The 19710-nt window shown below is 31.0% G+C and overlaps 2 protein-coding genes across 2 annotated transcripts; one reads left to right on the top strand and one right to left on the bottom strand.

The window, feature by feature from the left end:
* The first annotated feature begins 2738 nt into the window (after positions 1–2738).
* LOC126846437 (glycoprotein 3-alpha-L-fucosyltransferase A-like) lies at positions 2739–5383 on the top strand. Its single transcript, XM_050585828.1, has 5 exons — positions 2739–3117; positions 3608–3638; positions 3709–4034; positions 4422–4867; positions 4981–5383. The coding sequence occupies exons 1-5, from the start codon at positions 2992–2994 to the stop codon at positions 5294–5296; spliced, it is 1245 nt and encodes a 414-aa protein (XP_050441785.1). The 5' UTR covers positions 2739–2991; the 3' UTR covers positions 5297–5383.
* A 3407-nt stretch (positions 5384–8790) lies between these two features.
* Positions 8791–16317, bottom strand: LOC126846754 (branched-chain-amino-acid aminotransferase, cytosolic). Its single transcript, XM_050586542.1, has 8 exons — positions 15954–16317; positions 15332–15412; positions 14795–15031; positions 12642–12872; positions 12384–12572; positions 11057–11171; positions 10276–10430; positions 8791–9280 (listed from the first exon to the last, which is right to left on the bottom strand). Exons 1-8 carry the CDS (start codon positions 16008–16010, stop codon positions 9047–9049), a joined length of 1299 nt encoding a protein of 432 aa, XP_050442499.1. The 5' UTR covers positions 16011–16317; the 3' UTR covers positions 8791–9046.
* Between the last annotated feature and the right edge of the window lie 3393 nt (positions 16318–19710).

The raw sequence follows: 19710 nt of genomic DNA, 5'->3' as shown, positions 1-19710 counted from the left end.
CTTAAAGCTAAAATATTACACTTGAAAATCTTTCTTTTGATATTTCATGATACAACTTCAAATTAACTATGTTATTAAGATCAGTTTTATCAGTTTCAATGAGCTGCAACTTAATAAAAACTACTTTTAATTTTGAAATGTACTATGTCGACTTTAAGAATTTTTTTTTTAATTGTAAAAATGTTAATTAGTTTTTAAGTTATAATTGTTTTAAATTTAAACTTTCCATAGCAATTAAATACAAAAAAAAAAATGACGAGTAAGTACCTAATATTTAAGCCAGAGATCTGAAATTTTAGGGATTTTTTAATTGAATAGGCTACTATCGATTCGGGTACAAACAACTAAATGTATAAAAAAACTGAAATGAAATAAAGACCGTTTTTAGTGCGTGCCGCACACGTAGTACTCAGTTCCTACATTATTCGTTTAATTTTTAAAAAGACCAAACTTGGAGCACTATTGTTGCTTAAATTAGACATCAGTCATCATCTTTAACGCTTCGATACAATTCTATGGATGCTGTTGTAAAAACAACTGTTTGATTTTCTTTTATATAGTTTATGGAGATTATTGCCGTAATAACTTTTGACTTTATACATGCCGTAAACTTAATGATCCTAATAAAATGCACTGTATGTTAGTTTTTTCAACCATAAAATAAATGTTGATACAAAAACATGCAGATTGTTTGAATAAATATGAATGAACTCGGTCGACTGACAACTTTATCGATTTTGGGTTTTCTTTTGTATGACAACACAAACTACCTACCTGTTTTCTTTTGTATCCTTATTAAAGCTCGAATTATGTATATAGGTAGGTATGCGTTATATTAGACAATCGGCATTATGCGAGAATACATTTGTATTTTATTTACCTACTTTAATGGACTTCGAAAAAGAAACACTGCTATCGATACGGAATACAAATTCATGAATTTTGCGTTTGACGGAGTCTACTATATAGGAATATCGGCAGACTCGTTAGAGCAATTTCAAAGACAAATAATGTTTATTGTGGAAGAGGAAGATAATCAGTTTATTTACAAGAGCCCTGCTTGTAATTTTTATTTATTTTGCATACTATAGATACTAATTACTAGTCCTCTACTCGGCCACCTTGTTCGGGCGAGTAGGAAATGTACAGTATAGGCGGATGCATAAGTTAAAGTTCAGGATAATCAAAATTGTATTACTAGTTACACCATGGCTCTCGAAACATACACTTAATTCGGCTCAAAAAGTTAACATCAAATTATAACTAAAAAAAATAACAAATTGTAGGAAAATGTTCCAGAAGGGAAGCTGAGGAATAAAATCCTTGTGGCATGGATAAATTTGAAAATCATCCGCATGCATAATAAAATCCTTATCGCCTATTAGATCTATCGGTATGTTGGAATGAATTTAGATGTTTTAGTGCTAGTCATGTAGGCACAGTTGGGCATTATTTAGAAAAATGTTTTATTGATTGCATATAATTTTACATAATTTGTTACATTTTATAGTGTAAGTCACACGCAGTAATTGCTATTTACTTGAAATACACACCTTAGTGTCATACAGACGGTTTGTATTAATATTAATATGCTTAAAAAACACAATTAAATAATAAAATTGTAAATTCCATTTTATGTAAAATAGGTATAGAAATCGCTATATTATTAGAACTGTACAGCTATAGTGTACTAATTACTGCCTATTATAGTCGTGTACATTATTTTTGTTCCAAAGCCGATTTTATTGAAATGTCAAATGTGTGCATTTGACAACAATAAATCAAATTTCAACTGTGGTTGAAATTTGATTTATTAAAATGTATGGACGATTAAGTATAAGACGATGAGTTGTGGACGATAAGTTAAAATGTATGGATGAGTTTCATTCAAATACAACAGGTTAAAAAACAATATGCACCCAACGTTATGTGTAATATCACCAAAAAGTGTTTAAGAAAACCCCTAGTGTGAAAAAATTACAGGAAACCCAATGTGTTTTTTCTTGTAACCTATTGTAACTTTTTTTGGTACCTATATAATTGTTGGGCGCGAGTATTTAAATTTGTCCCTATAATATTCTAAAATAAGTCCCTTATATCTATATCTATCTTAAGATTGAGTCGTAGAAAATCAAATAATATTTTTCAATTTACTTTTGTGATGGTCTGTATTGTATACGATTAAAGAAATGGAGGTAGTGATGACACCACAATCAAGAAAACTCTTCAATTCGAATCAGTGGATAGCAAACTTTTTACTGATAAATTGAGTAAAAAATACTTTCCTATACTTGATTTATTGTCTTATACTATTTAAAATAATCAAATACCTATATTTTTTTCGGTTTGATTTATCCACAGTTATTTAGTGTTTTATTCGACTATATATTGCTATTATACTGCTACTTAGTATCTAAATTATTGATATAAATTGCGGACTGAAGTTTTGTAAACGTTAATGCATACACGAATGGTATACAGAGCATTTCAGTCATTCATTTATACTAACATTCGTCCTTCTAAACTTGTGCCCATTGTCACCTAATGCTGATACGTGTGTCAACTTGAACTTTTACAAAGTGTATAAATTACAAAGCACTTTTATATACATATTTATGACGCTGAATTGTTCTACTCACTCAATGTTAATTACTGGTATTGTGTGTATACCTACACCTGTGAAATACAAACTAACTAAACTTATGTACGATTATGTTTTAAGCACCATTACACAGCGTGTTAGGTCGGTAGAGGTTTGCGTTCCCTAAAATCCACAGTTGTACAAATAACAAGTGCGATACAGTGAACTTAAATAGTCCACTAGTCGACTTTCCATAAATAGTCGATTTTGTTCGTGAAGTGGTGGCGTATGTGATTTTTGTTCAACTAAAGATTTTACAGTATTTCAGAGCATATACAATGATTTTTTGAACATTTTAATTCCAATTGTTAGGGCATAGGTATTAGCCATCTTATTACAATCTAAGTGCGATGGGATCATTTTGTAAATGCATTGCACGACAGCCGTTAATAGTGCGACGACTTGTATGTATCGGTGTGATAATTTTTTTATGTTTGGTGGTTTTAAGGATTTTTCACCAAACTCAAAGCTATGAAGTATGTATTTTAAAACATTTAATAAATTATTCGCTTGTTTATAATTTATGAGTTACAAATCTCGCGGTTTATTTAATAACTTTAATTAATGATAGTTATAAAATATATAAGTGTGACGGACGTACGGCGTTGTTGAAGTTGAGATAGATAAAAAAGAAGTGGTGTATGTTATGAATGTAATGTTATCATTTATCATGAATGTAGTATTTATCAATAGCGGATGACCCATGCATTCCCACTTCCTTAATCTATCAAAAATAAAACTTTCCAGAAAAAATCTTTCCGAAAACTGTTTGGATAGGATAAGAAACAATAGATACATTTCAGCCGTAACGCGTTCCTAATCCTTGTTTAGCCCAAGGATTAGCTTCAATAGCAACGTTAGTGTTATGTATAATTAAACATTGCGAAATATTAATTAAATGTTAAGATCATTATTTACTGAAAAATCTAATTTTCATGCTAAATTAAAAACTTGTGTTGTTTCTAGGTCACTTTCAAAAATCCCTGGAGATTAAATGGTTCGATTTGCTTAGTAAATTAACAGATTTTTATTATTCATTCATTACAATTTTTAATTGACATTTGCAGAAGACGTCATGAACAGACTTCGGGCAAAAAGTACAAGTAAGCGTTTGGTATGGCCAGAAGAACTGCCTTACGGCGACAGGATAATAGAACAAATTTTGTACGTGCCGGATACCTACAAAAAAGAAACAGCAAAACTAAAAACTATTTTGCTCTATAATGGAATTGGCAGTGATTGGGAGATACCTAGACTTGATCAAGGAGAGTTCTTAGATTGTCCAGTGAGCAGATGCTCACTTACTGTTGACAAATCTTTGGCGCCAACAGCTGATGCTATACTATTCAGACATAGTTACGAGCGACCTCAACATAAAAGGAATCCAAATCAAGTTAGTAAGTTTACTAGCGTTCTGTAAAAAAACAAATTGGCTTTATTTCTATTTCCAAGAACCATTCATCAGTTATTTATTATTTTACGAGGACATCTAATGCAATTTATAAATTTACACAGTACGAGTAAATTGTACACACAACTATTAATACTTAATGTTAGCTTTGGAAGTCTTGTTCGTGACCTCGAACAGCAATCATTTGAATGTTAATACACACAACTCATATTTTTTTTTAAAAAAAAAGCTTCTATCACACCCGTGCATTTGTCATCAATTTTTACTCTTCAAAAACTAACAATTACCGGGCATTACTATCTACCGGCAAGGTATTATCATGAGCGATTATGAGGATTTATGGTTGTTTTTTATTTTACTTTTTTTCAGATTTGGATTATTTATTATACCGAAGCACCGTACTCGAACACAGTAATCCCGGACACCGATCGAGACATGTTTAACTGGACGGCCGTTTACCGGATGGACAGCGACATACCGAATCCTTACGCGTACTGGTACAAGTACGACGAACGGGAGATGCAAAGGCTGTCCCCGTCGCCTTCTACGAGGAACTTCGCTCAGGGGAAAACCAGACAGGTCGCTTGGTTCGTCTCGAACTGCAATGCAAACAGCGATCGATTAGAATACGCCAACGAGTTGGCCAAGTACATACCGGTCGACATTTTTGGTGAATGTGGTCCGTTGATATGTCCCAGATCAGAGGCAGACCTATGTGCTACCATGTTGCAAAAATCTTATAAGTTTTACTTGGCTTTCGAGAATTCACGCTGTTCGTACTACATTACCGAAAAGTTGTTCGCGTTGTCTTTCTAGTGAGCGCATATTCTAGTAGTTTTATTTGTAACTATGCACAGAATACACCAATTATTTACACACAGTGACCCTTCTCTGCTTTTATATTCTATTCTGTGGTTTTACTTTCTAGCCACGACGTGCTCCCCGTTGTTCTGGGAGCGCCCAAAAAGCACTACGAGTTGGTGGCGCCCAAACATTCGTTCATACACGTCGACGACTTCGAATCACCTCAACGATTGGCCGCTTATCTACACGAATTGGACCGAAACGACACCCTGTACAACGAATACTTCAAATGGCAAGGCACCGGGGAAGTGATTTCCGGCGTAACTAATACAATGTTTTACTGTCGTCTTTGCACCATGTTACACGACGAAAACCATCCGCCAAAGCATTACTCCGACATCAACGAGTGGTGGAGAGGACCGGGCGTTTGTCTTCCCTAAAATATTGTACGATTAAGACTTAACGGAGGGCGACAAATTAAAAAAAAAAAAAAAGTTAAATATTTTGCTCTATAACTTTCAATTAAATCATCGCATCGTAGAGCAAAACTAACGGCTGAGTGGAAAAAGAATAAAATTCCAAAAATACGAAAAATAGAGATATGTGAGATAGTCATTTTGTAGCTGTAAGGTAGACTCATATTTTTGGCGTATAAAGGATAATATTTTATATTCTATTGAAACTTATTTTATAAATTAAGGCAGGAATTATATAATTCCTATATAAATTATATAGAGGATTTAAACAGTTTTATTTAATTTTCAGAAATTGGGTGTTGAGGAATATTATTCCTTTTCCACTCAGCTGTTCAAATAGCGTATAGGTAGTATTTAGATACGACATTTTTAATACCCAATCGGTGTAAACTGTACAGATATGGTTTCGGTATCCAGTATCGATCATATAATGACTATTTATTCATTAATTTTTTATCTTAATATGTTTTGTAGCCGTAGTATCATTTCCTTTTGATTGAATAAATTGTATAACATAAAACAATATAACTAAATTTCAACTCATCTTTATCGAAAGTAATTATTAATTTAATTACTGAACATAATTAATAATAAATTACTGAACATTAATTTATTACTGAACTTTGGATCTTGTTCCAAGATCTTGTTATACAGTGCAATCATTGGAAAAATTTCAGGTGGTGTGCATGTAATTAATTATATTATGTAATTAGGCTTGTTTTTGCTACCAAAATTAAAATTCCTTGATAAACCATTTAAGTAGCATCTAGATGGGAATAAATAGACGAAAGGTAGAATTTGTTTAATGTTTAAAAAAAAACCATTTATATTGAGCTGTACATTTAAGTAGTTGGAGTTTATTTTTAATCCGAGTTTATCCGTACTTAGCACACACACACACACATACACACACTTATACCTATATTATGAATGCATACTGACAAAGTTAAACCTTTCCGTTTTACCGTTACGCCATGGCGCTTATGGTCAAACGGCTTTCCATATTCAATAAGGTGTCGAGTCTAATGTCCGTGCAATTGAAATTAAACAACGCCCGGGTGTATTAAAATATTTATATCGTCCGGTTTACCGGAAATACATTTGCATTATACCGGGAAATGATTGTCGTTTCCCAGTTGGGGTTGAGGCCGGTGCGAGTTGTCGACAACAATGCAGATAGCTGATGGATTTGTCGTCACCTGGCATTTCGTCGGAATCAGATTGTACTTGAGAAAATATTTGTCCGTCTGGTGATGTTGCTCGCGGGAATGACGTAAACAGCGTTGTCGTTAATTATATATTCGGACCGGGTGATAAATGATGTCAATTACTTTCGAGTGTCGTCAGAGTCGGCGGCGTGTAATTATACTAGGCGGCTAAGCGGAATTCAACGCGAAGAAAACTGAAACGTTTTAATAACAGGTAATTAGAATGCGCAAGCAACTTGCTTGTATATGCAACTTTACCAACTAGAATACACAGTCCAATGGAAAAATCTTTTGCAATATCAAAAATCCGCAGATAAGAGAGCCGCATAATCACACGTAATTACACATGGTGAGAATTTTTCTCCTCTTCTCCGCATTTCCTGCATGTTGACGATTCTGTCATCTCCATTGTGGGTAATAGTGTTTGGACAAATATCCGTGACCGGTTCATATTTCAACCAACGAACTCATTTGTGACTATTCATTTTCTACGGTTTTCGCTATTCATTTTTATGGTCATATTTTCTTGTAAAACCGTAACATTTATCCGTAATAGTTATCACTGTAGTTATTAAAACTATTGTTGTAATAATAGTGACATGAAAGTTATTGTCGTCTACTTTGAGCTTAAATGATTGGAAATTAATTTTAATTGTCAGCAAAACTTCTTGACAAAGCCTTTTATCCAATATAATGAAACATAAACTTTAAATGTTCCACCGAGACTTTTACCCTTCGTCTTACCCTAAAAAATCCTATTCAAACAAATTTTGATTCAAACCACCAATATTATTGCTGTATTCAATTTAAACTTGAGCACTTAAACTGAGATTTTCATTCAAAGCTTAATATATAAAGAGAAGTGGTTTTGGCACTAGGTTTCATTTTTCAAATGAGTGTTTTAAATAAAATCATATACTCATATACAACATATAAATTACAATATATATACATACTTTACAAAACTATGGTTATAGCATAGATCACTGGTAATGAGAAAGCAGGCTTTAAAACAAATAAAGCTGTAATCTTTTCTTACACAACCAAAATTAACAAACTTTTCAAATTCAACACATTATTTTGTGCTGATATATTTTTTAAAAAAGTTATAATACTTTTTTTATCACCAATATTGCTATAGCATTCATCCTAATGATCATGGAATCTGGTGTTTTTTCTTTTTTATGCTCACTAAAATGTTAAGAAGCTATAGTGCATGGAACATGATATTTAATTTTTAATAAAATAAAGTTTAGGACAGATTAATAACTTAACTCGACATTATCATAATTTTAAATTTGTTTGGGTGTTTAGTATAATTGTATCCCTTCTAACCTTTCTATACTTTATGCATTTATGATTACATACACAGCATTTTAAATAGTATTTAGTATTGTTTTATTAAATGTTACTGCAAGCACAATTTTTAATTAAGTAATATAAAATTAATTACTAGCCTTTATGGCTCTCTGTAAGAGTTTTGGACGTGCTACTTTTTTTTTTAATAATATTATATGAAATGCTATACATTAAAAAAAGGATTAAAATGCCGTTTCACCATTTTAATCTAATTGTGTGCACGAAAAACGATTTGTCTCATCGACCCATAAAACGTTAGTAAATTATATAACTATTGTTTTAAATATTTCACATCACTTATCTTTTACTTTGGAACCATTTTTTCCAGTCTTGCATTTTAACCTTTATTATGTTTACGACTTGTAATTTCTGTTTATTTGTATGGTTTGTCTATGTACAATTATTATTTGTACTTTTGCCCCAAAGAGGCGTCAATATTCAATAAATAAATAATTATACAAGTGCAAGGAATGGGTTTTCTCATGGATACCCCTTTTGAAAACAAGATGTTTGTGAGTGACGGATTGCCATCTCTGTTGATTAACTAAAACTAATTTCGACCGGCCAAGATGAGGAATCTCATAACTTAAGTTTTGAACACAATAATGTTTTACAACGGGCGAGTTAGCTGCTTACGGCTTAAAACGTCTGATAAATAGACAAACACTGCGTTATGATATTGCAGTACGAAGTTTTAAACTTAAGTTTTTTATTTTAATAACGGATTTTTGCCAATCTTTTACAAACGCTAAATAGTGCAAAACATCAAGATGTTTTGTAACATGCTCACGTCATAGTAAGAATTACGATTTTTTTGTCAAAAGCAAAATTCGCAAACGATAAGACGAATAAAACGTTGTTTTACTTTAAATAACATACACAATTTTATTACAAATATCACCGTTTTTTTAAAAATTAATAAATATATTACTGGATTCTTTATAAATCTAGTTTATAATCGTTTCATTCGAAACTTTTTGTATTCTTTGGTATCTTTTTTTTCGTCAACATAACGCGTTTTGAGTAAACAAACAATAATTATAGGTATCGTAGTATTAAAATTAAAAAAATATAACAATAATATCAACAAATAAAAAAAAAACAGTTAACAGAAGAAAAAAGCTCCTTGAGCTAATAACTCATTGGATTAATATAAATTGGTAAACGCTTGTTTCTCACATAGTTGAGGTCTCTCGTTAAGTGTCTTAGCCCATGGGTGTTCGATAATGCCATACTGGATATCTGTTATGGCTTTGAATAGTCTGACGTGTAGAGGGTCCGGTAAATCGGTAGTGGTTAGGTGTATATCCTCTCCCTCGTATAGTATAGATGACACTGGACTGATAACCGCAGCAGTGCCGCTTCCGAACACTTCGAGTAACTGTATTATAGCAATAACGTCATAGTTTAAATTAATTTAATTACATATTGTTATCACGAAATTATTTTTCTAACAATAGTTGATAAATTAATAAGTACCAAAAACAGATAAGAAATAAAAAAAACAAATTTTTAGGCTGATATAGTCGTTGTTGTAATTCAATTTGTAAGTGTTTAAACAAAAATCAGAAGTTTACTACAAGAGTAGTAGAGTTTAATTTGAGTGCCAATATTTTTAAATTTTGGGCTATTTATTGATATTCTCAAAGAGTGTCTAATAAATACGAACAATTTGTTAAAGTTATAGAGTTAACAAAATTGTAAAACTTGTTGCTCGTTTTAATAGAAGTACAATTATCAATTGATAAGCCATACAAAAGAATCTACGGCAACAACATCACGATACTGTTGAATGATGTAACAAAATACCCATGGATCGTGACTAAAGCAGTACAATACATAATAATCAAATAAACTATATTTTTATAATATGATGCACTCGGGGAGATAAACAGCTCATCAGTTTAGGTTTTTGGCATGATTAAAATTATTTTCTTTGAACTGAATAATCATGTTAATGCAATCAATCGGTCGATTATATGAAGTTTATCAGTATCACTATTGAAATGCGTGGAGCTGAATGGTATACGAGAAACATAAGTTAAATTCGTTAAAAACAATTTGGTATTCATGATGTGTGTTTTAGATAAAGGGCTTTACAGATCGTCAATACTATTTGCATCATGTCTAAAGCTGATTGGTTGATAAATTACAATAATTAACATTTGAACGTTCTGTGTATCATTTAAAACTTTTATCTCCGAATAACCTTTATCTTAGATCTAATTAATAAAGAATTTGAATTGTTTTAAACAATCGAAGCCTAATTGAATCGATTGTGTAACAATGGAAGTACAAGCTTTTGTCTCTGGCGTTATATAGTTTCGACTTGACTAATTTACCAGATTGCGAATAAATACGGTTCTTTTAAATTACTTTTTTGTTCTGGTTAAGTTCGATGAGCTCGGCCATTGTGAAATTTCTCTCTTCGACAATGAATTCGTCCCACTGTCGGGTTAAGTCTAAGACGGTCCGTCTGGTGATGCCTGGTAATATGAGTCCGTTCAGTGGCGGCGTACACAATACTTTTTCTGTAAAACCCACGTAAGCCATAGTATATTATTATCGGGTTGGTATTAGAAAAAAAACATTATTCTATACTATAATAAATAATATTATATCTATATCTTTCTGTCTATGAACTAGAACCACCTCTCTTATACGTCATGTTGTGTTACAATTTATTAATTATTTTCTATATTAATTCAATTAGCTCAATAACACTTTTTGGACACTAACAAATACACAAATTGATAAAACACTTTTAGATAATATCGTTTTATTTTACTCTTCCTAGGAATTAGCGTAATCAAGTTTTTTTTCTGCGAGTTGTTAAGACGTTTAAAGTTCTGTATATCTTAGATATTATGTAATATGTATTTATTTTTTTTACTTTCTAGGAAAATTTCATGAATTGACAAGGAGAGTTTAACCTTCTTGCCTTACAGTTTGGCATGAAATTGTGTTTTCCTTACACGGTCATTCATCTCGCTATTCGCCGACACGCTTATATATTAAATCCATAATGTGTGCTTATATTTGACAATAGATAAGGCGAATTTTGTACTACACATGTACCAAGGTATGATACCTACGCTTACTTCAAAACGACGAAGTCTAATGGGGGAAAAAAATATAAAACGGATGTTTTTCTCACCTCCGTTTTGATTTTTGTAGAATATGAACACGTTCATGGTACCGGCCTCGGTGATCTGTCTGTCTTCGCCGAACAACCACAACAACTGATGACAACCGCATTCCAACGCTAATTTCTGAAAATATTGCACAAGTTTCGCGTTGAGTTAGATCTCGTCGGCGGAGGAATCGCCCCACAAGTTAAAAAAAGTTCTGTATTCGTTTAATATATTAATAGTTAGTACCTAATATAACAAGTAACGGCGATCCGACGTGCGCGGATATAACCTTTTAGAGAAACGCGAAGTTCGATCGTTTATCTCTTGAGCAATAACTTTCATAATAAAATATATACACACACACACACACGTACATACACCGACGTTAAAGCAACCCATTGTTGTTGTTCTGTTATCGTCGCCACCGTGGTCGCCTTCATCTACACACAATACCGTTTAGAGTTTTCTTCACATAAAGTTTAGGGCGCTTCCGGGAAACTACCGAATATATATATATATATATATAATTTTCGATTAATTCATTAAGCGAGTATTACAATACACAAATTAATTTAAACCCGTGACGAATATATTCGAGAAACTATACGGAAGACGAAAAGAATAATAATTGAAAGCATCTATTGTTCGGAAACTGTTTTAATAGAATCTCGACTATCTAAGACAATCATTGATGCGCCAGTGTTGTTTTGATCGTTTAATAATAATTTTCTCGCATTACTCATCTTTAGCTCGGACCCGTGTATCTGACATGATTTATATGTGCTGGATAGTCAATATTGATATAGTTCCCTGTTACTATCGAAAGTACAGAATCGTTTCCTGTCACTCGTTAAATAATAATATTGTAATATTTCTATTTTAAATACGTCAATATGACGTGAAAAACAAAACCAAACATTTGCCGATGATCTAATTATAAATAGTTACATTTTTTATTATACTTTCACAAGTTGTAAAACATGCTTATTTGTAGAGTCAATAAAATAAAATAATGTTTGTTATAGCATATTTAGATAGATTGAGAGTGTATCTATATCGGTGTAGTTTTAAAATTTTCTTTATACTAGGTGTTGTAATTTGATGATAATTATAATAAACGTTTTAATATATTTTTGTATTAAATGAATTAATTACCATGTATACCATGTATACCATGTATACAATTATTTTTATTAAGCGATAGATAATAGCGAGTTTGATAAACCTAGTTGTTCGAACATGCGTTATCGTCGTATTATGCACATATTTTCAACGGGAATATATTTTATCGGTAATATGCTATTATAATAAAAAGTTGTTTTTCGATTTTTTTATTAACAAGTGGTTCACCTGTGGATACAACGCGGAAGCATAATTAGCACCCATTTTCTTGTCGCCACTGCCTCCCGGCCAGGCTCTGATAAAGTTGGGATTGGCCATCAGTCGCACGGACTTGAATTTACTGGAGAAGTATGGACCAACCGTGCACATGATCACGTACAGCAAAGCTTTTTCCGTCACTCCGACCCCGAGGGTGCCCTGTCGATAGACACACGAAATAATATCACATCTAAATGATCCAAACGGTCTAAACGCATCTTTACTCACGTCGGTGCCGACCAGGTTAGGCCTAATGTACAAACTGAGTGGTGCGGAAATGGGGAGCCACTCGTTATCGATCATTATTAGCCGTTCGATGTACTTAAGCAACACGTCGGCGTCGATTTGTGGTAGACCGGCTCGTTGGGCCGACGAATTAAGCCGCTCGAGGTTCAGTTCCGGCCTAAACAAGGTCATGTGTCCCCGAACCGATCTGTAAGCTTTCATGCCTTCAAACACCTAGTTGAAAAAAAAAAACTAACGTCAAAGATTGAGTTACATAATTTGTAAGAAAAGGCTACCCCTTCAAAAAAAAAAAAAGGGATATTATATTATAACACAAATTTCACGTAATACTAGTGTATATTATTATTATTAAACACTTCTTAATAAATTAAAAAACATTGACACTTTTACTTTATTAATGGAAAACAATATTATGATATTCATGTCGGTGTTCCGAGTAAATTTTCACCTATACTGACGTTAGGTTCAACATACGCCATCGCGAGTGATAGACAAAAACGATTTAAAACATAAAACAATGATTGTATTATTAACTAGAGTTTGAACGTGCCAAAAAAATTGTTTTTTTCTATCCTCATTAATACTCTTAGTAACGGACGAATCTAAAGGATTGTTTTAAGAGTGTTGCGAGCATGTTACAACTGTTTTAATTTATGACGAAAACAGAAAACTCGAGTAGTGTATCATTTTTATAGTCACAACTCACATGGTATACCTGTTACAGTTGTATTTTAATAGTATTATCTATAATTTATTCGAAGCGTATAGTCGGGCAATGACCTATGAACTATTTACCTATACTAAAATAGTACGTTTTCACAGTCATAGAAACTATACAAAGGCTAGTACAATACTATAATACATTTTACATGATTTCTAAATAAAATATGTGTTACGAGGGAATAATGTTAACGAGTATAATGCCATTATGATGCATACACTGTAAGCCGATTGTAAACATGAAGCGTCTCAGTAATAGTGTAATAGACGTTTTAAAAATAGCTTACATTTTAATTGTACATTAAATTCGTGTACAATCATAATTTATGTTGAAATCGCCGACAAAGTTATATCCTACTTAAAGTTATTTTACTGTATATAAGGAAATATTGTAATGTGTACGTCAATTCAATAGATAATCTATTATTTTCTACAAAAACATAGAACCTACATGATAAAGATGACCTAGTTTCTGAAGTGATAAATATGAGGAATTTTATTAACGAACTTGCAAATGTATAAATCTGCAAATATAATATTAATTAGTATTTCTTGTATTTTTTATTTGTATTAATTTATAATTAGTAATAATGGGTTAGAAAATGGGTTTTTTTTTTACAAAATCATATTTAACCATCGATATTAACTTATAGTTGGGTACGTCAGAGGTATTTCTTTATTACTTATTAATGTAAAATATTTCTTAAAAAAATGTTGTTTAATTCATCAAATGTTTCATACCTCGTTGAGTATGACCGTTAACTGTTGTAATATGAAATATCAACATAATAACTCAGAGTAATCCGTTTAACATAAGACTCACCAGATATCTCAAAAAATGCAGTTTTTTAGTTTTTCTTAATGAAGTAATACTTGTTTATGTTATTTTATAACATTACAAAATATATAAATATTCATCTATTTGTTCATAGTATTTTTCAGAGCTCTATCAACTTTAAACTTAAATAATAAAGTGTACAGTCAATTACAGTTATTACCTTTTAAAGTTAAGAATTATTTGCTGAAAATATTAAATGGCCGATAACTAGTTCTGAATAATTATTTCTAAAGTTAAAATTTAGGACGGGAAGTGGAGTGCGGTTGAGTAATGTGCGCTGATAAAAATAATACTACCCTTCCTCCCATTTAAAATTTTAAACTTTAAAAGTATTTAAAAAGTTAATTAAATTAGGCATGTTACCATTTAAATTCCAAAACATGATAGAGTTTTAGTTTGCCAAAAAATATTGAAATTTGAATAATGTAAAATAACATTAACTAAAATGTTTCCAAAAAGAAAATCTACAAAATCAAAAGTATTTTTAGAGAAAACGGGTATGTTACGTTAAATGGATCACGCTGTGTATAGGTACTTATGTACTTGTATTTTTTTTATTTAGACGTCTCATTCTCACCTCAGTAGCGTAATGAAGAACTTTGGCTGCTGGATGAAAGCTAAGGTGTTCCATGGGTGTAATGTATGGTTTTTGCCAGCCACCGGCATGTTTATCGTAGGATATTTTGAGCATGTGGTCTGTAAATATCGTACCGAATTTGATGTTGGCTCCGCTTTTTATGATGTTGATGCCGTTTTCTTTCAACTTTGATGATTTAGACAACGTGATATCGATTTCAGATTCGTACCATTGTGTCTAAAATTAAGAACTGTTTAGCAAACACAATCTTGATGGCTTTTTAAACTTAGAATCAACACGTTTTAAGGGGTTCACACTTACTCTCATTTTTAATTTTTTTCTACGTAACCTGTATATTTAATGAAATAAATGTGGGTCGTTAGGGACTTGGCACGTTTAAAACTAATAATAATAATGCGAGCTTTGTGATTCTATTGTGTTCTGGGCTCTTACCAGAAAACAATGACGTGGTTTGTCGCAACAAACCTGTGATTGATGACATTAATGTAAAAAAATCATGTCCGTAGACCGACCTACCTTATCCGAATCTCTATGCGATACAGATGACTGATTCCTTTTAGACAAGAGATGTTGAATACTCAACACTTTTCTGCATGTCTGAAAGGCAAATACAAACACAACATTTATTTTATTTCATCCGATTTTAACCCTCCTAATGATATTTATTTAAATATTAAAATAATATGAAACAAGTACCCTTTTACTATAATTAAAACAACTCGATATCACTGTAAATACTTTAGTAGTTCTGATGTTCTTTGGAACCTCTTATTCTAGTATAAAATTAATCGTATATCATTTTTCTTTTTCCATTAAAACGTTTTTGGTTTGTACAAAAAAGGTTATTGATTCACTGTTGCGCAGTTTATATCAGACGGGTTTAAATTGCAGTTAAGGAACTCAAGACAAATGTACTTCATTATTTTAACAGCTAAAATTGTATTATGAAATTTTATGAATGAACACTTGCGTCGAGTTTTACGAAACGCGACGTCAATGTTATGATTTTTGTTTAGACAACTATTTTTCAAAACGTTCAAAACTTATTAGGTAAAGGGTCAAAGTGATTCGGGAATCCAATTTCTCAACTACATTTGAGTTTTGTTTAGGTAAACGAAACACGGACAATTTAACTCACCTTTTTTTGTCTGAGGAGCCTTTGTGTAAGCGAAAGAAGTGAATCGACGCACGCCATTTTAAAAACACTCAAATTATTGCAACAAAAATAGTCATGCGCACTTCGTTGTTTGAAATTAAAAAAAGTATGTCTGAGTTTGCACTTGAATAAAACGAACACAAGGGTTCCAAAAGTAAATTTTGCTTCTCGGGTTATTTTTCCGTCCCTTATATAATATTATTGGCAAAATATCGGTGGGGAAAAATAATAATATGGCAGGCTTGAGTTGTGAACGGACACTGAAGAAAAACTGCTCAGAACCGATTCAAATAAACAAGTTGGTTATTATTAGTATGCTTGTGGCCTTATCACGTATGATACAGTTAATTATAAATTATCATCCGCGCATAGTATAGTAGTAATGTTGATCGTGTACTCGGTTAGACGTAGAACTCAGCATGAAGAGAAGAAGTGGTGATTACGCCGCTGTATTTTTGTGTTGTAAGATAACAATAATAATTTAGAACGTCTGTACAAATTTCCTGATCGTGACGGGTCACTATAGAAGTCCTAGAAAATCAGTCGAATGTATGTAAACGTAAATACAAATCTTATACGTATGTGTTTTTCATGTAGTATACCTACGTCTCTTTTTTAAAAGATAACTTTGGATTTCGATTGTTTTTTATTACTCGGCTATAATTAGGATATTATAATTTGATTGTTTACTTGCAGACCGTCTTTTTGACAAGACACGCCCTGTGTTGTATCCAGTAGTCGTGTGCCAGTCGTGTGTTTAGTTGTGCTAGAATTTTATTTTATGACTTACTCGTTCATGAGTTTACGTTTAGTGATCGAATTTGACCTGGCCGCTTGGGTATAAATGATGTCTTGCTATAAAAAAATGTCTTGAGAACATAATTTTATGTTAAAACCATTTTCAAAAGTTGATAATTATTCGTGGAGTCGTGTTTTTATTAGTTAATGTTATAAAATATTGTTTTAGTTATAAATTTCCTAAACACTATTATAGGAAACCTGGTAACTCCTCGATTTACAAAAAAAAAATTTTTACTGCTCTTTTTTGAAATATCTAGATTAATCAAATTATTTTCAATACATCTGGTTTGCATTTATTAGATAACCTAAGAAAGACTGCTATATATAGTGTGAATCTATTATATTGTTTGTATCACACATGGGACATGCACAATGCGAGTGATCTAAAGAAGGTCAAAATATTTTTTATTGAAAACGTATCTGTGTAACGTGTTTTATATTGAAAATTATTTATGATTATTAGTAGAAAAGACAAACACATATTAAATTTTAGCACAAACCCGATTAATTTTAATTTTAATTTTTATAATAGAATTCTAATGAGGTATAATTTAATTTATGTTTGTACATCATTAGTACAGATTAAAATTTAAATGCTATGTAAAACGGCAGTTAATAATATATTTTCTAATATCACTCAAAAATATCTTTAATCAATATTAATAATTACCATCTGTCCTCTACTAAATGTCATAAATTTTATCTTTTCATATTTATAATCTTATTAATTAAAAATAAATGCGATGATAATATTTTAATAAAAGTTATTGAAATTAATAATTTATAATATTTATTTACTTTGCTTTATTTAAATACTTATTGAAGAATACTGGGCCCCACAATAAGTACACGTGTGGGTAGCATTACCATTATTATACAAGAGCTTACCATTCATGATAATAAAGCGAATAGCGAATTATTATAAATATAATATACAAATGAAAATAATTACTTAGTTGGCTTGATAAAAAAGCTGATATCGTAATCATTTTTTTCAGTTTTATCAAGATTACAAAACTGGCAAAAGAATAATACAATAATAATAAATGAATTAATATACCAATCGTATAGTTCGATTTTGATTTTTACCTTTTTCGTGGTTAATTGATAATTCTGCGTATGACGCTGTATGTATGTATAATACATATCCACATTAATTTATGATATTTAATTATAGTAGCAAAGGTTTTGTTCCTATTAATTACAATAATCACGTTTATGATAACCTGTTGTTAAAAAAAATACATGCATACTAATTCATTGTTTTTGTATAGTATTTATCTTAACAGAAAATGCAAGAGTTCAATTATTACACGGTTATTACATTATTCCTGAAACCGATTTTATAATTCTTTAAAAATTAAATTAACCTCCTTATAAGTATCTACGTTTAAATTATACAAAACCTTTAAAACGCGTGCAAGTACAATAATTTTGACTCAGCTGTTTTACATTTTCTATAACCATTATTTTGAATCAAATACAAGATTTTTTTTTTAGTTTTGTTTAAAATATCAAATTTGCCATTTCACCACTCGTTATTTTCAATTAGGTAATACCTTCCCTAAAAAATGTTCATTATTTCTCTTTTTAGGCGCAAACTTGAGAGGACGCCAACCATATCACCAATTTATCAAGGAGTAAAGTATAGGCAATTTTGTATATAACTACAAATTGAATTAGCAACTATATAAGAGAGCGCATTTGTTTTATACATATAATTAGTATTTATCATGTTTAAAGTTTTTCTAAAAATATCGACTGGTTGAAAACCAATTTTGAGCTGGGATTTAGAATTAATAGCTTTGAAACTTTTGTTATTTTATTTGTTCCGGAAAAGTACATCCGGAAATATATTGTTTATCATAAATATATAAATAAAACATTGGTAATTATTATTATTCCGGAGAAAAAGACGATGAAGGAGATAATTAATTGTTAAATATCTTAAAACCAGGGTATACATTCGCTTACCTAAAATTCCATATTGTAGTATTTTCGTCTGCATCTTATTAGCCAAATGTTTGTCTAATATAATGCATTTATTACATAATTCATTTGAGAAAAAAATTATTAATTAAATTAATTAATTATAAATTTGATTTTCGATAAGAAGCTACATCACTGTAAACCTCTGTGAACGTAAAGTGGCTGCGTTTGGTCAATGAATAACAAAAACATTATTGTATTCTCTCTAATATCAGTTAGTGATACCACGTTCAACCGATATCGCTTATCATTTACTATAAATATTATTTTGTTTATCATTATTAGCTATGTATCGTAACTAATCATACATTTGTCTAATAGTATTATTACCAAACTAGAATATTGACTATAATCCTAACTGTGTAACAGTGGTTCAGAAAGCAACATAAAATTTAAATGCTGAAAAAGAGTTGAACAACACAATGATAAAAAACAATGACTATAGTATAAAACGCATAAATAAAAGTAGTGAAACGATAAGGGATGGTGGTTTACATGTTTAAATTGTGACAGTAAAAAAAGGATATAATATGAGTAAAAAAACTATAGGTTGTAGTCAGGGTCACAACCGTGGATATTTACGTGAGTACGTCTTGCTGTTGTTTTTCGAAGAATTATCAATTAATTAAAAAAACCGCACGTAATTCGAGCCAATAGTTTTCAGAGATTAAACGGGTACTGTTATTATGCCTTTGTAATCTAAAACCACATAACTGTATCAAAAGTAATAAATATTAATAAATGTTTTAATACCGGAATAGATAATAATAATTGCCTGTTTGTTTACTAAAACATTGATATTTTATGGATCTAAAAACAATCCCATATACCGTTTAGTATTTTACAACTAAGAAGTTTACCGAGTCTAAAAACCAAACTTCCTATTGTTCGGCTACTAAAGCTAAAATTATCTAGACTTTAACCAATTGTAAACAACTATGCATTTGTG

The sequence above is a fragment of the Adelges cooleyi genome, unplaced genomic scaffold (assembly GCF_023614345.1).
Source record: "Adelges cooleyi isolate 19-005CV unplaced genomic scaffold, UGA_ACOO_1.1 ACOO_flye_CR_arks_rails_tigmint_CR_PRNA_9, whole genome shotgun sequence".
Classification (NCBI taxonomy): domain Eukaryota; kingdom Metazoa; phylum Arthropoda; class Insecta; order Hemiptera; family Adelgidae; genus Adelges; species Adelges cooleyi.
Note: the sequence above shows the minus strand (reverse complement) of the source record. Positions and strands in the feature narration are given on the sequence as shown.

Coding starts and splice junctions, on each gene's coding strand:
- LOC126846437 (XM_050585828.1), top strand. CDS start 2,992: ATGGGATCATTTTGTAAATGCATTGCACGACAGCCGTTAATAGTGCGA. Junction 3,118..3,607: donor ACCAAACTCAAAGCTATGAA/GTATGTATTTTA, acceptor TGTTGTTTCTAG/GTCACTTTCAAAAATCCCTG. Junction 4,035..4,421: donor ATAAAAGGAATCCAAATCAA/GTTAGTAAGTTT, acceptor ACTTTTTTTCAG/ATTTGGATTATTTATTATAC.
- LOC126846754 (XM_050586542.1), bottom strand. CDS start 16,010: ATGGCGTGCGTCGATTCACTTCTTTCGCTTACACAAAGGCTCCTCAGA. Junction 15,413..15,953: donor GGCTCCTCAGACAAAAAAAG/GTGAGTTAAATT, acceptor TTTGCCTTTCAG/ACATGCAGAAAAGTGTTGAG. Junction 12,873..14,794: donor TTCTTCATTACGCTACTGAG/GTGAGAATGAGA, acceptor TTTTTCAACTAG/GTGTTTGAAGGCATGAAAGC.